This window comes from Bos javanicus, chromosome 20, assembly GCF_032452875.1.
Source record: "Bos javanicus breed banteng chromosome 20, ARS-OSU_banteng_1.0, whole genome shotgun sequence".
Lineage (NCBI taxonomy): Eukaryota > Metazoa > Chordata > Mammalia > Artiodactyla > Bovidae > Bos > Bos javanicus.
Genome location: NC_083887.1, coordinates 10,320,049 through 10,331,461, shown reverse-complemented (window position 1 = coordinate 10,331,461; position 11,413 = coordinate 10,320,049). Strand labels below are relative to the sequence as shown.

The following is an 11,413-nucleotide window of genomic DNA, read 5'->3' as shown; positions in this document are numbered from 1 at the left end:
CGGAAGTGGGGGCGGAGCGAGTGAAGCGTCGGCGCTCAGTGGGCGGAAGTGGCTGTTGGAGGCTTTAAGGTAGCTTTAAATTCCTGCAGTCTTGGTAGCTCACCACTTTCAGCTGGAGACGGGCTCCTCGCGACGGATGGCAGTGGACGTGAAGTCGCGAGCGAAGCGTTATGAAAAACTGGACTTCCTCGGAGAGGGACAGGTGAGGCTCTCGGGCGGGGCTCGGAGGGCCCTGAGCAGGGAGCGCCGGGCCGCCTCACGCTGTCGAAAGTTTTCTCGTGGAAGCCAGCGGACGGGCGCTCCTCGTTCTCCTCGGAGGAGGCTGCCCAGACGCCCCTGCCGCCCCTTGGTCCCCCCTGGACCTGAGTCCCTGAGCGGCCCTCTCCGCTCAGTGGACTGGAACGGGACGTGGACGACCTCAGCACGTTGCCAGCCGCCGCGAATTTGCTCTGAGAACCCTGGATTCCTTGCTTCCCCAAATCTAAAAAAAGTGAAAAGACCAACACAAACCAAGAAGTTTTCACAAACTTAACATGACTCCTGTTTTTCTGTCTAGTTTGCCACGGTTTACAAGGCCAGAGACAAGAACACCAACCAAATTGTCGCCATTAAGAAAGTGAGTTGCAGTTTGTTTTTGTGTCTTGAAGGTGTGTGTGTGTCTGTGTGTGTGTTAGAGCCGGTGACTCGCCTTGTTACTGGTGCGTGTGTGTGTGTCTGTGTGTTAGAGCCGGTGACTCGCCTTGTTACTCGTGTGTGTGTGTGTGTCTGTGTCTCTGTGTTTGTGTGTTAGAGCCGGTGACTCTCCTTGTTACAGGTGCATGTGTGTGTGTCTCTGTGTGTGTGTCTCTGTGTGTTTGAGCTGGTGACTCGCCTTGTTACTCGTGTGTCTGTGTGTGTGTGAGAGCCCGTGACTCGCCTTGTTACTGGTGTGTGTGTATGTCTGTCTGTGTCTGTGTTAGAGCCGGTGACTCGCCTTGTTACTACTCTTGACTGTGCTCTGCTAATGAGTTACTTATGTCATTTTCAAAGAAAATAGAATATCTTAGTGTCTTGTGTTCCAGGGTGGAACTCGGGTTGAACTAGCGTTTTGTTCTATCCATTGAAATTAGATGAAGAAGGTCTGTATCTTGTTTGTTTTATAAACGTACACATTGACAAAGGGGACAAATATGCTCGTCTGTTGGGCCCTCAGAACTACTCATCTTTCCAGGTCCCTATTTCTTCCTCACCAGCGTCCACTCTATATCTGTATTTTTCTGAATACATATTTACCATTAAAGGCTTTTGCCGGCATTAATGACATTGATGGGGTGCCTTTTTTTTAATGGTTTAAGTACCTTTTTTACTTGCATTTCATTCAAGAAACTTAGGTCATATTTGGCTTTCTATATGCCAAGCACTCTGACCCTTGTTTTTTCATTTAACCCTCATAAGAACCAGGTGACGTAGGTAAGGTATCTTGGTTTTATACTTGAGGTGCCTGAAGCTAAGGGAGATGAGGTGACTCATCAAGATGGCACAGGTAGTAGTTGAGAGAGCCAGGCTTTAGATCCAGGGGTACTGCTTCCAGGCTGATTGCCTTTCCCCATACTTCTGAAATCAGTAACCCTCTCAGGAGAGGCTGGCTTCCTCACACCTCATAGAGGAACCTGGTGGGTCCGCGGTGTTGCAAAGAGTCAGACATGGCTGAGTGACTGAGCACAAAAGGCCTGTTGGTGGCTTAGGTAGCCACCTTCCTATTGTTCCTGTTGCTGCTCTGAACCTGTTTTTCCTTCAAAACCCCTAATTCCTTTGAAGCACATCCCTCTCATATTCTTAACACCTGCTCCCCATTCTTCTTTTCTACAATTATTGCTGTCATAGTTATCTTTTTTACTTTTTCTAATGTGTCTAATCTCCTTTTTCAGTTTGTGTTCTATAAGTCAATGCTATTTATAGCTACTCCCTTGTAAAACCCTTAACTTTCCTAATCCTTTTTAAGTTATTTTTCTGATTCTGCCCCTGGTTCACTTTATTCTAGCCACACTGACCTTTCTATCCCTTGAGTATATTAAATGCATCCCAGTCCCAGATTCATTGCATTTGCTCTGGCTTCCAGTTGGTGTATTTTTCCTCTAAAACTTGGCTTGGCTGGTTCCTTATCATTTAGATCTCAGTCAGATATCTCTTGTACATACAGACTTATGCTGGTCATTCTAGCTAAAACAGGTGTACCTGCCTTCTTCCCTAGTGTTCTTTTCCATATTTCTTTGTTATCTTCATAGCATTTATCAAAATCTTTTATCTTTGAGTTTATTTTCTATTTACTACCACTCAAATTATATTTAGGACTGTGGCTAGTACCTTTGCAGACACCCTTAAAAATGTATTGGCTTGACTAACTGATACGGTCTCTTCAAACTGTTGGCATATTGAGTTCTGTGGGTTTTCTGAAAATCCCAGTTGGTTTACTTACTTGCTTGCTTTTATCATAAATTAGGATTTAGAATTCATCCTATTTCTCAGTGATGGGCTTCCCAGGTGATGCTAGTGGTAAAGAACTTGCCTGCCAATGCAGAAGACATAAGAGACGTGGGTTCAATCCCTGAATCGGGAAGATTCCCTGGAGAAGGGCGTGGCAACCCACTTGAGTATTGTCTGGAGAATTCTGTGGACAGAGGAGCCTGGTGGGCTCTGGTCCATAGGGTCACAAAGAGTCGGACATGACTGAAGCAACTTAGCACTATATTTCTCAGTGATAGACTGCTACCCCTTGAAAGTGACTCATTATGGAATATTCATTTACATTTAATTTTTATTTCAAATAGTACATCTTTGTAGTTTTATGGAATGTAACCTTTATATAAATGGAATATATAACCGTTAAATCACTATGTTGTACACCTGAAACTTACATAATATTGTATGTCAACTGTACCTCAGAAAAAACCAGGAATATTTCTCTTTTTACCAAACCCCATTAATTCTCAAAGCATTTTTTTTATTTTAGTCAGTTACTAGGCCAAGCATGCCTCTGGTTTTCACTCATTGGAGCAATGCCTTTCAACTCCAAAATTGTTTTCTCTGGTATTTACATCCATTTTTTTAGATAGCATACTTATGATTCCCTGAGTGGCCTTCTTCCTTGGTTCAGACATTGTCTAGACTTAAACTATAAACCCTAGAGATTTGGTGCTTGTGCATCTTCCCCTCCCAATACTCAATTTCTACTCACACTCATTTACTGGCTTCCCTGGTGTCTCAGACAGTAAAGTGTCGGCCTACAATGCGGGAGACCTGGGTTCGATCCCTGGATCGGGAAGATCCTCTGGAGAAGGGAATGGCAACCCACTTCAGTACTCTTGCCTGGAAAATCCTATGGACGGAGGAACATAGTAGGCTACAGTCTATGGGGTCGCAGAGTCGGACATGACTGAGTGACTTCACTTTCTTTCTTTCTTTTCTTGAATTTAACAGAAAAGGAGTAATAAGCTATGTATTATTTCACCTGTTGTATTTTGGACCTTTCAGATCAGATCAGTCCCTCAGTCATGTCCGACGCTTTGCGACCCCATGAATCGCAGCACGCCAGGCCACCCTGTCCATCACCAACTCCCGGAGTTCACTCAGACTCACGTCCATCGAGTCAGTGATGCCATCCAGCCATCTCATCCTCTGTCGTCCCCTTCTCCTCTTGCCCCCAATCCCTCCCAGCATCAGAGTCTTTTCCAATGAGTCAGCTCTTCGCATGAGGTGGCCAAAGTACTGGAGTTTCAGCTTTAGCATCATTCCTTCCAAAGAAATCCCAGGGCTGATCTCCTTCAGAATGGACTGGTTGGATCTCCTTGGACCTTTAAAATATCATTAATATACCTTATCCTTTTTAAACAGTTGTATTGAATTTACGTTTCCCAGTTTAACCAGTCCTCTGTGGTAGCTTTTTGGAGCAGTTTTCACTTTGCGGTATTTGTTTTATATATCTCAACAATACACATTATTGTATACTTCTAAGCTCTTTCTCTCTTGCTACACACACACACACACACACACTCTCTTTTGCAACTTGTTTTTCTGAATCAGTATCATTTCTGAAATCTTCCAGATGGATACATGTAGATCTGTTTATTCATGCTCTTTGATGATCAGATTCTATTCTATGACTACACTAAAATTGGTCTATCCAAACTCTTGTTGATAAACATTTAAGCTGCTTTTTTTTTTTTTAATGTTTTACTCTGATACAGTCTTTCCACAGACATACATTTGTGCATTTCTCTAGAAAATGTATCTACAGTTGAAACTAATTGCCAATTGTTGCTGCATAGAGAATACCCTGATGTTGAGAAAGATTGAAGGCAGGAGGGGAAGGGGATAACAGAACAAGATGGTTGGATGGCATCACGAACTCAGTGGTCATTAGTTTAAGCAAACTCTGGGAGATGGTGAAGGACAGGGAAGCCTGGCGTGCTGCAGTCCATGGGGTTGCAAAGAGTTGGCCATGACTGAGTGCCTGAACAACAGCAAGGGAATACACATCAACACCCAGATACTATCAAACTGCTTTCAAAAATGGTTGGCTCAGTTTAACCTCCCACCGCACTTTCACCATGTTTGTATCATCAGACTTTACAACGGTTGTCAATCAAATGGATCTAAAGTGGTATATGGATGTTTTTTCAATTAATATCTCTCTGATTACCAGTGAGCTTGATCGTCTTTTCCTAGATTTATTGGCTTTTTATACTTTTTCTGTTAGGTTGCCTACATTTTTTTCCTTTCCTGTTGACTTGGTGGAATTTCTTATATATTTTGGATACTGAACCTTAGTCAGAAATACGCACTACAGATATCATTGTCAATGTAAATCTATAATAAGAATAGAAGAGTGTTATTCGAGCCAATCTTAGGATTATAGCCCAGAAGGCAGTCTCTCAGATAGCTCTGAGTTCTGAAGAAGTATGGTTTTCAGTGTAGTTTATATCTTGTCAGAACAGAAAACATCAAACATGACTGGGGTACATTCCTTCAAAGTTTAAAAAAAAAAAAAGATCAGAAGACAGATAATTGTATATAGTGAGTCAGTATGACCTTGGCTCCTGGGAAGGGGATCTTATCAAAGGAGTACTACCTTTGAAGTCCCTGAAAGGGAGGTATTTATCCTTATCTTCAAAATAGGCATTCTTTACAGTGGCTCAGATGGTTAAGAATCCTCCTGCGATGTGGGAGACTTGGGTTCAATCCCTGGGTTGGGAAGATCCCCTGGAGAAGGGAATGGCAGTCTACTCCAGTATTCTTGCCTGGAGAATCCCATGGACAGAGGAGCCTCTCAGGCTCCATGGGGTTGCAAAGAGTCAGACACAACTGTGCGATTTTCACTTTTGGTAGTGGACCCTTTTATTCCAATATTTAAAGCAGATAGACAGTATGTGTTTCATAGACCACGAAGCAGGCTGTTCTGGTTAGCATCAGATCAGATCAGTCGCTCAGTTGTGTCCGTCTCTTTGCGACTCCATGAATCGCAGCACGCCAGGCCACCCTGTCCATCACCAACTCCCGGAGTTCACTCAGACTCACGTCCATCGAGTCGGAGATGCCATCCAGCCATCTCATCCTCTGTCGTCCCCTTCTCCTCTTGCCCCCAATCCCTCCCAGCATCAGGGTCTTTTCCAATGAGTTGACTCTTTGCATGAGGTGGCCAAAGTGCTGGAGTTTCAGCTTTAGCATCATTCCTTCCAAAGAAATCCCAGGGCTGATCTCCTTCAGAATGGACTGGTTGGATCTCCTTGCAGTCCAAGGGACTCTCAAGAGTCTTCTCCAACACCACAGTTCAAAAGCATCAATTCTTGGGCGCTCAGCCTTCTTCACAGTCCAACTCTCACATCCATACATGACCACAGGAAAAACCATAGCCTTGACTAGACGAACCTTTGTTGGCAAAGTAATGTCTCTGCTTTTGAATATGCTATCTAGGTTGGTCATAACTTTCCTTCCAAGGAGTAAGCGTCTTTTAATTTCATGGCTGCAGTCACCATCTGCAGTGATTTTGGAGCCCAGAAAAATAAAGTCTGACACTGTTTCCACTGTTTCCCCATTTATTTCCCATGAAGTGATGGGAGCAGATGCCATGATCTTCGTTTTCTGAATGTTGAGCTTTAAGCCAACTTTTTGACTCTCCACTTTCACCTTCATCAAGAGGCTTTTTAGTTCCTCTTCACTTTCTGCCATAAGGGTGGTGTCATCTACATATCTGAGGTTATTGATATTTCTCCCGGCAATCTTGATCCCAGCTTGTGTTTCTTCCAGTCCAGCGTTTCTCATGATGTACTCTGCATAGAAGTTAAATAAACAGGGTGACAATATACAGCCTTGACGAACTCCTTTTCCTATTCGCAACCAGTCTGTTGTTCCATGTCCAGTTCTAACTGTTGCTTCCTGACTTGCATACACATTTCTCAAGAGGCAGATCAGGTGGTCTGGTATTCCCATCTCTTTCAGAATTTCCCACAGTTTATTGTGATCCACACAGTCAAAGGCTTTGGCATAGTCAGTAAAGCAGAAATAGATGTTTTTCTGGAACTCTCTTGCTTTTTCCATGATCCAGCAGATGTTGACAATTTGATCTCTGGTTCTTCTGCCTTTTCTAAAGCCTGGCTTGGAGAATTTTAAGTATTACTTTACTAGCGTGTGAGATGAGTGCAATTGTGTGGTAGTTTGAGCATTCTTTGGCATTGTCTTTGGGATTGGAACGAAAACTGACTTTTTCCAGTCCTGTGGCCACTGCTGAGTTTTCCAAATTTGCTGGCATATTGAGTGCAGCACTTTCACAGCATCATCTTTCAGGATTTGGAATAGCTCAACTGGAATTCCATCACCTCCACTAGCTTTGTTTGTAGTGATGCTTTCTAAGCCCCACTTGACTTCACATTCCAGGATGTCTGGCTCTAGGTCAGTGATCACACTATCGTGATTATCTGGGTTGTGAAGATCTTTTTGTACAGTTCTTCTGTGTATTCTTGCCGTCTCTTCTTAATATCTTCTGCTTCTGTTAGGTCCATACCATTTCTGTCCTTTATCGAGCCCATCTTTGCATGAAATGTTCCTTTGATAGCTCTGATTTTCTTGAAGAGATCTCTAGTCTTTCCCATTCTGTTGTTTTCCTCTGTTTCTTTGCATTGATCGCTGAAGAAGGCTTTCTTATCTCTTCTTGCTATTCTTTGGAACTCTGCATTCAGATGTTTATATCTTTCCTTTTCTCCTTTGCTTTTCGCTTCTCTTCTTTTCACAGCTATTTGTAAGACCTCCCCAGACAGCCATTTTGCTTTTTTGCATTTCTTTTCTATGGGGATGGTCCTGATCCCTGTCTCCTGTACAATGTCACGAACCTCATTCCATAGCTCATCAGGCACTCTATCTGTCAGATCTAGGCCCTTAAATCTATTTCTCACTTCCACTGTATAATCATAAGGGATTTGATTTAGGTCATACCTGAATGGTCTAGTGGTTTTCCCTACTTTCTTCACTTTAAGTCTGAATTTGGCAATAAGGAGTTCATGGTCTGAGCCACAGTCAGCTCCTGGTCTTGTTTTTGCAGACTGTATAGAGCTCTCCATCTTTGGCTGCAAAGAATATAATCAGTCTGATTTCAGTGTTGACCATCTGGTGATGTCCATGCATAGAGTCTTCTCTTGTGTTGTTGGAAGAGGGTGTTTGTTATGACCAGTGCATTTTCTTGGCAAAACTCTATTAGTCTTTGCCCTGCTTCATTCCGTATCTGGTTAGCATAAAGTTTGTTAAATAAGCCAGAATGACTTGTTTGTACTTTAGTATGTGAAAATTTCTTCAATCATTGTCTCTCAGACTTTGGGCTTTTAGTTTATTTATGGTATCTTTTGAGGTACAGGTATTTAAAATTTTAGTCTGGTTAAATTTGTCTATTTTTCCCCTTTTTTGGTTCCCTTTTTTTGTGTGCTTCCCTGCTTCTAGATTATAAAGAATTCTCCTGTATTTTCATCTGAAAATTTTAAAGTATCGCTTTTCACATTTCGGTCTACATTCCATTTGGAGTTAAATTTTCTTTGTTGTATAGTATTAAAATCTAGTATTTTTCCCCCAGCTCTCAACATTTTTTTAGTACATTCTTTTCCTGGTGAGTTGTAATGCCAAGTTCCAGTTTATACTTGGATTTGTTTCTGGGCATACTATTCTTTTATTGGTTGATTTTCTTTTTCCCTCCATTCCTGCTGCACTGCTCTAGGGTCTGTACTTACAGTTGCCTTGTAAATTCTCGAGGGCTTTCTGTAGTTGTGGTATGGGGGCTTCTCATTGCAGTAGCTTCTCTTATTGCAGAACCTGGTCTCCAGGGTGTTGGGCTTTGGTAGCTTCAGTGTGAGCTCAGTTGTGCCGCAGGGGCTTAGTTGCCCCATGGCTTAGTTGTGAAATCTTTCCAGACCAGGGATTGAACCCCTGTCCCCTGCATTGGCAGGCGGATTCTCAACCATTGGATTTCCAGGGAAGCCCAACTACTCTTCTTCGAAATTATCTTGGCTTACTCTATGAGTCAGTTGAGAAATTTGAACCAAATCAGAATTTGAATATGAACTAGTTATTACATGCTGTATGGCATTATTATTAATTTTATTAGGAGAATGGCATTATGGGTATATAAGAATATGTCCACGTTTTAGAGATCCCTGTTGAAGTATATAGGGATGAAATAATACAAAGTCCAACCACAGCATAAAAAAAATGTACGTTGTAGCCAACAAAAAAGAGGATGGATGAAGTAAATATGGCAAAATATTGGTAATTATTGAATCTGAGTGATGATGTAGATGGCTTCATGAAACTAGTCTATTACATTTCCTAAACACAGTAAAAAGTAATGTTTTAAGTTATCTGTTCTTAGCTCCTTACTTTTCTGTATAAAGTTTAGAATCTGTTTGTCAGTGTCCATGAAAAATGCTGTTGTACTTTACATCTAGTTTAATTAAAGAGAATTGATGTATTTATGATATTGAATCTTTCTATCCATGAACATGCTGTCTGTGTTTATTTTGATCACATTTCTTGAACATTAAAACATGTTCAAGAGTGTTTTATAATGTTCTTGGAAAGCTTCAGACGTCTCTTATTGGCTTTAATTCCTATGTGCCTTATATTTTTTGGTGCTGTAATAAATAGCCTGTGGAAGTGTTAGTCGCTCAATTGTGTCCGACTCTTTTTGACCCCATGGACTGTAGCCCACCAGGCTCCTCTGTCCATGGGATTCTCCAGGCAAGAATATTGGAGTGGATTGCCATTCCCTTCTCCAGGGTATCTTCCTGACCCAGGAATTGAACCTGGGTCTCCTGTGTAACAAGCAGATTCTTTACTGGCTGAGCCACCAGGGAAGCCCAAGATAAAATAAATAGCCTACCTTTAAGTTAAAAGTTGTTTGTAGTATATAGGTGGGGAGTATTTTAAAAGGTAAAATAGCTGATTTTCTGGAGTAGGATTTTTTTTTTTTTTTTGTATTCTTGGCTACATTGTCATTGCATAAAGTAGTAAGCTCTTGTTCTTTAACCTAGTAGTTGGGTTTGTGTGAGACTGAACCTATTAATGCAGTTCACTGTGCTTGTATATAGTAGCAAAAGTTTAACCATTTTCTGTATCCATCACAATCTGTAATTTTCCTTCTTGGAAAATGTGGTCCCTGGGAGCATATTAAGCATGTTATTTATATGTTACATATTTCCTCCCAAGTAGTCTTAACTTGAAGTGCTTGTTTTGTTTATTGGGCTTCCCCTGGTGGCTCAGTCAGTAAAGAATCTGCCTGCAGTGCAGGAGACCTGCGTTCAGTCCCTGGGTTGGGAAAATCCCCTGGAGAAGGAAATGGCAACCCACTCCAGTATTCTTGCCTGGAAGATTCCATGGACAGAGGAGTTTGGTGGGCTACAGTTCATGGGGTTGCAAGAGTCAGATACTGACTTAGTGACCAAACCACCACCACCCACCTAGATTATCTCCCTAAGTTCTATATGTATCACAATCTATAATTTTTCTTCTTGGAAAATGTGGTCCCTGGGAGTATATTATTGGGCATATTAAGCATGTTATTTTATATGTTACATATTTCCTCCCAAGTAGTCTAATTTGAAGTGCTTCTTTTATTAGCCTGTATGCATTTAATTTATTCCACGTTTAATCTTACAAAGTTGTGTAATTCAAAACTTGAGGGGAAAGGAATGATAGGTACTTGATCCTTTATTATATTGTTAATTTTGCCTTTCTGATTCGTGATTCCTGCTCCCTCCTTGCCTGCTAATATTAGCTACATATAAGTAGTTATGTATTTTTGCTTTAAGCATTTGAAGTGTTTATGTATTACGCATTTGTCTAAATAGTTTAACACGTTTTTATTGTGTTTTCCTCTACCAGATCAAACTTGGACATAGATCAGAAGCTAAAGATGGTAAGTAACTTATTTCATGTAATCTGACAGAACAGAAAAGGTGGTTCTTCTCACTGAGGAAAAGAACAAAGTATTAATTAAGTTAACAGTGGTTTCTGGGTAGAGTTATTGCAGGTCCCAGAAGACTAACGATAGACTCAGGATAGAGATAGGATATTTGTACTTTTCACCATTTGGGTGTTCAGAGGATATTCAGATCACCTAAGCAGATGTTTGAAAACAGCAAGGTTATTAGTGACTTGTCTTACTGTCTTCATTACTGCTTTAGTTGTTTTCAAGCCACTGTTTTTCTGAGCTTCTGGTTACTTTGAAAATTCAGGATTCATGGAAGTATACAAAGCTCACTATAGAATAAATGTATAGGGATGGGGGAGATTTTTGTATCCCTTCTGCTAAAGCTCTGTTTGAGTGCTAAGTCCTATTTAGTCATCAGGAAATAGTTTCTGTGTAAAGGATCCATCATCTCTCTAATACTAATACCAGGTCGTTTTTTGTTTTTTTTCCCCAGTATTTATTTATTTGGCTACACTGGGTCTTAGTTGCAGCATGCTGGATCTTTGATCTTCATTGTGGCATGCAGGATCTCTTAGTTGTGGGAAGCAAACTCTTAACTCGCGACGTGTGGGATCTCGTTTCCTGACCAGGGGTCAAACCTGGGCCCCCTGCATTGGGTGCACGGACCACCAGGGAAATCCCATCAGATCTTATTTTAAAATGTTGGGTTTTGTCCTTTGCATTGGGAAAGATGGTATTTAATCACTAGTTTTCTGTTAGCTTAAAGAATCTGCCTCTAATATTCATAAGGCAAGAGAAGAAAAGCTATTAACTTCTCAGCTATAGGCTACATACTTGTGTACATATTATTCCAGGAGTCTTCAGATCTCATATTCTATAGATGAAGTGAATACTTTTTTCATCATTTATCATAGTCTGTCCTAAACTGTTTTAAAAACAAAGCAATATAAATTGGAAACAGGTATGTTA

At 41.2% G+C, this 11,413-nt stretch overlaps 1 protein-coding gene across 2 annotated transcripts in view; it reads left to right on the top strand.

The window, feature by feature from the left end:
• The first annotated feature begins 9 nt into the window (after positions 1–9).
• Positions 10–11,413, top strand: part of CDK7 (cyclin dependent kinase 7) — a 33,684-nt gene continuing 22,280 nt past the window's right edge. Inside the window, exons 1-3 of one of the 2 annotated variants that reach the window (XM_061393353.1) lie at positions 10–202; positions 557–616; positions 10,396–10,429. In XM_061393353.1, the coding sequence (XP_061249337.1) occupies positions 137–202; positions 557–616; positions 10,396–10,429 (160 nt within the window). In that variant the 5' untranslated portion in view covers positions 10–136. The remainder of the gene's footprint in view (positions 203–556; positions 617–10,395; positions 10,430–11,413) is intronic. The other variant, XM_061393355.1, reaches the window with a different exon arrangement.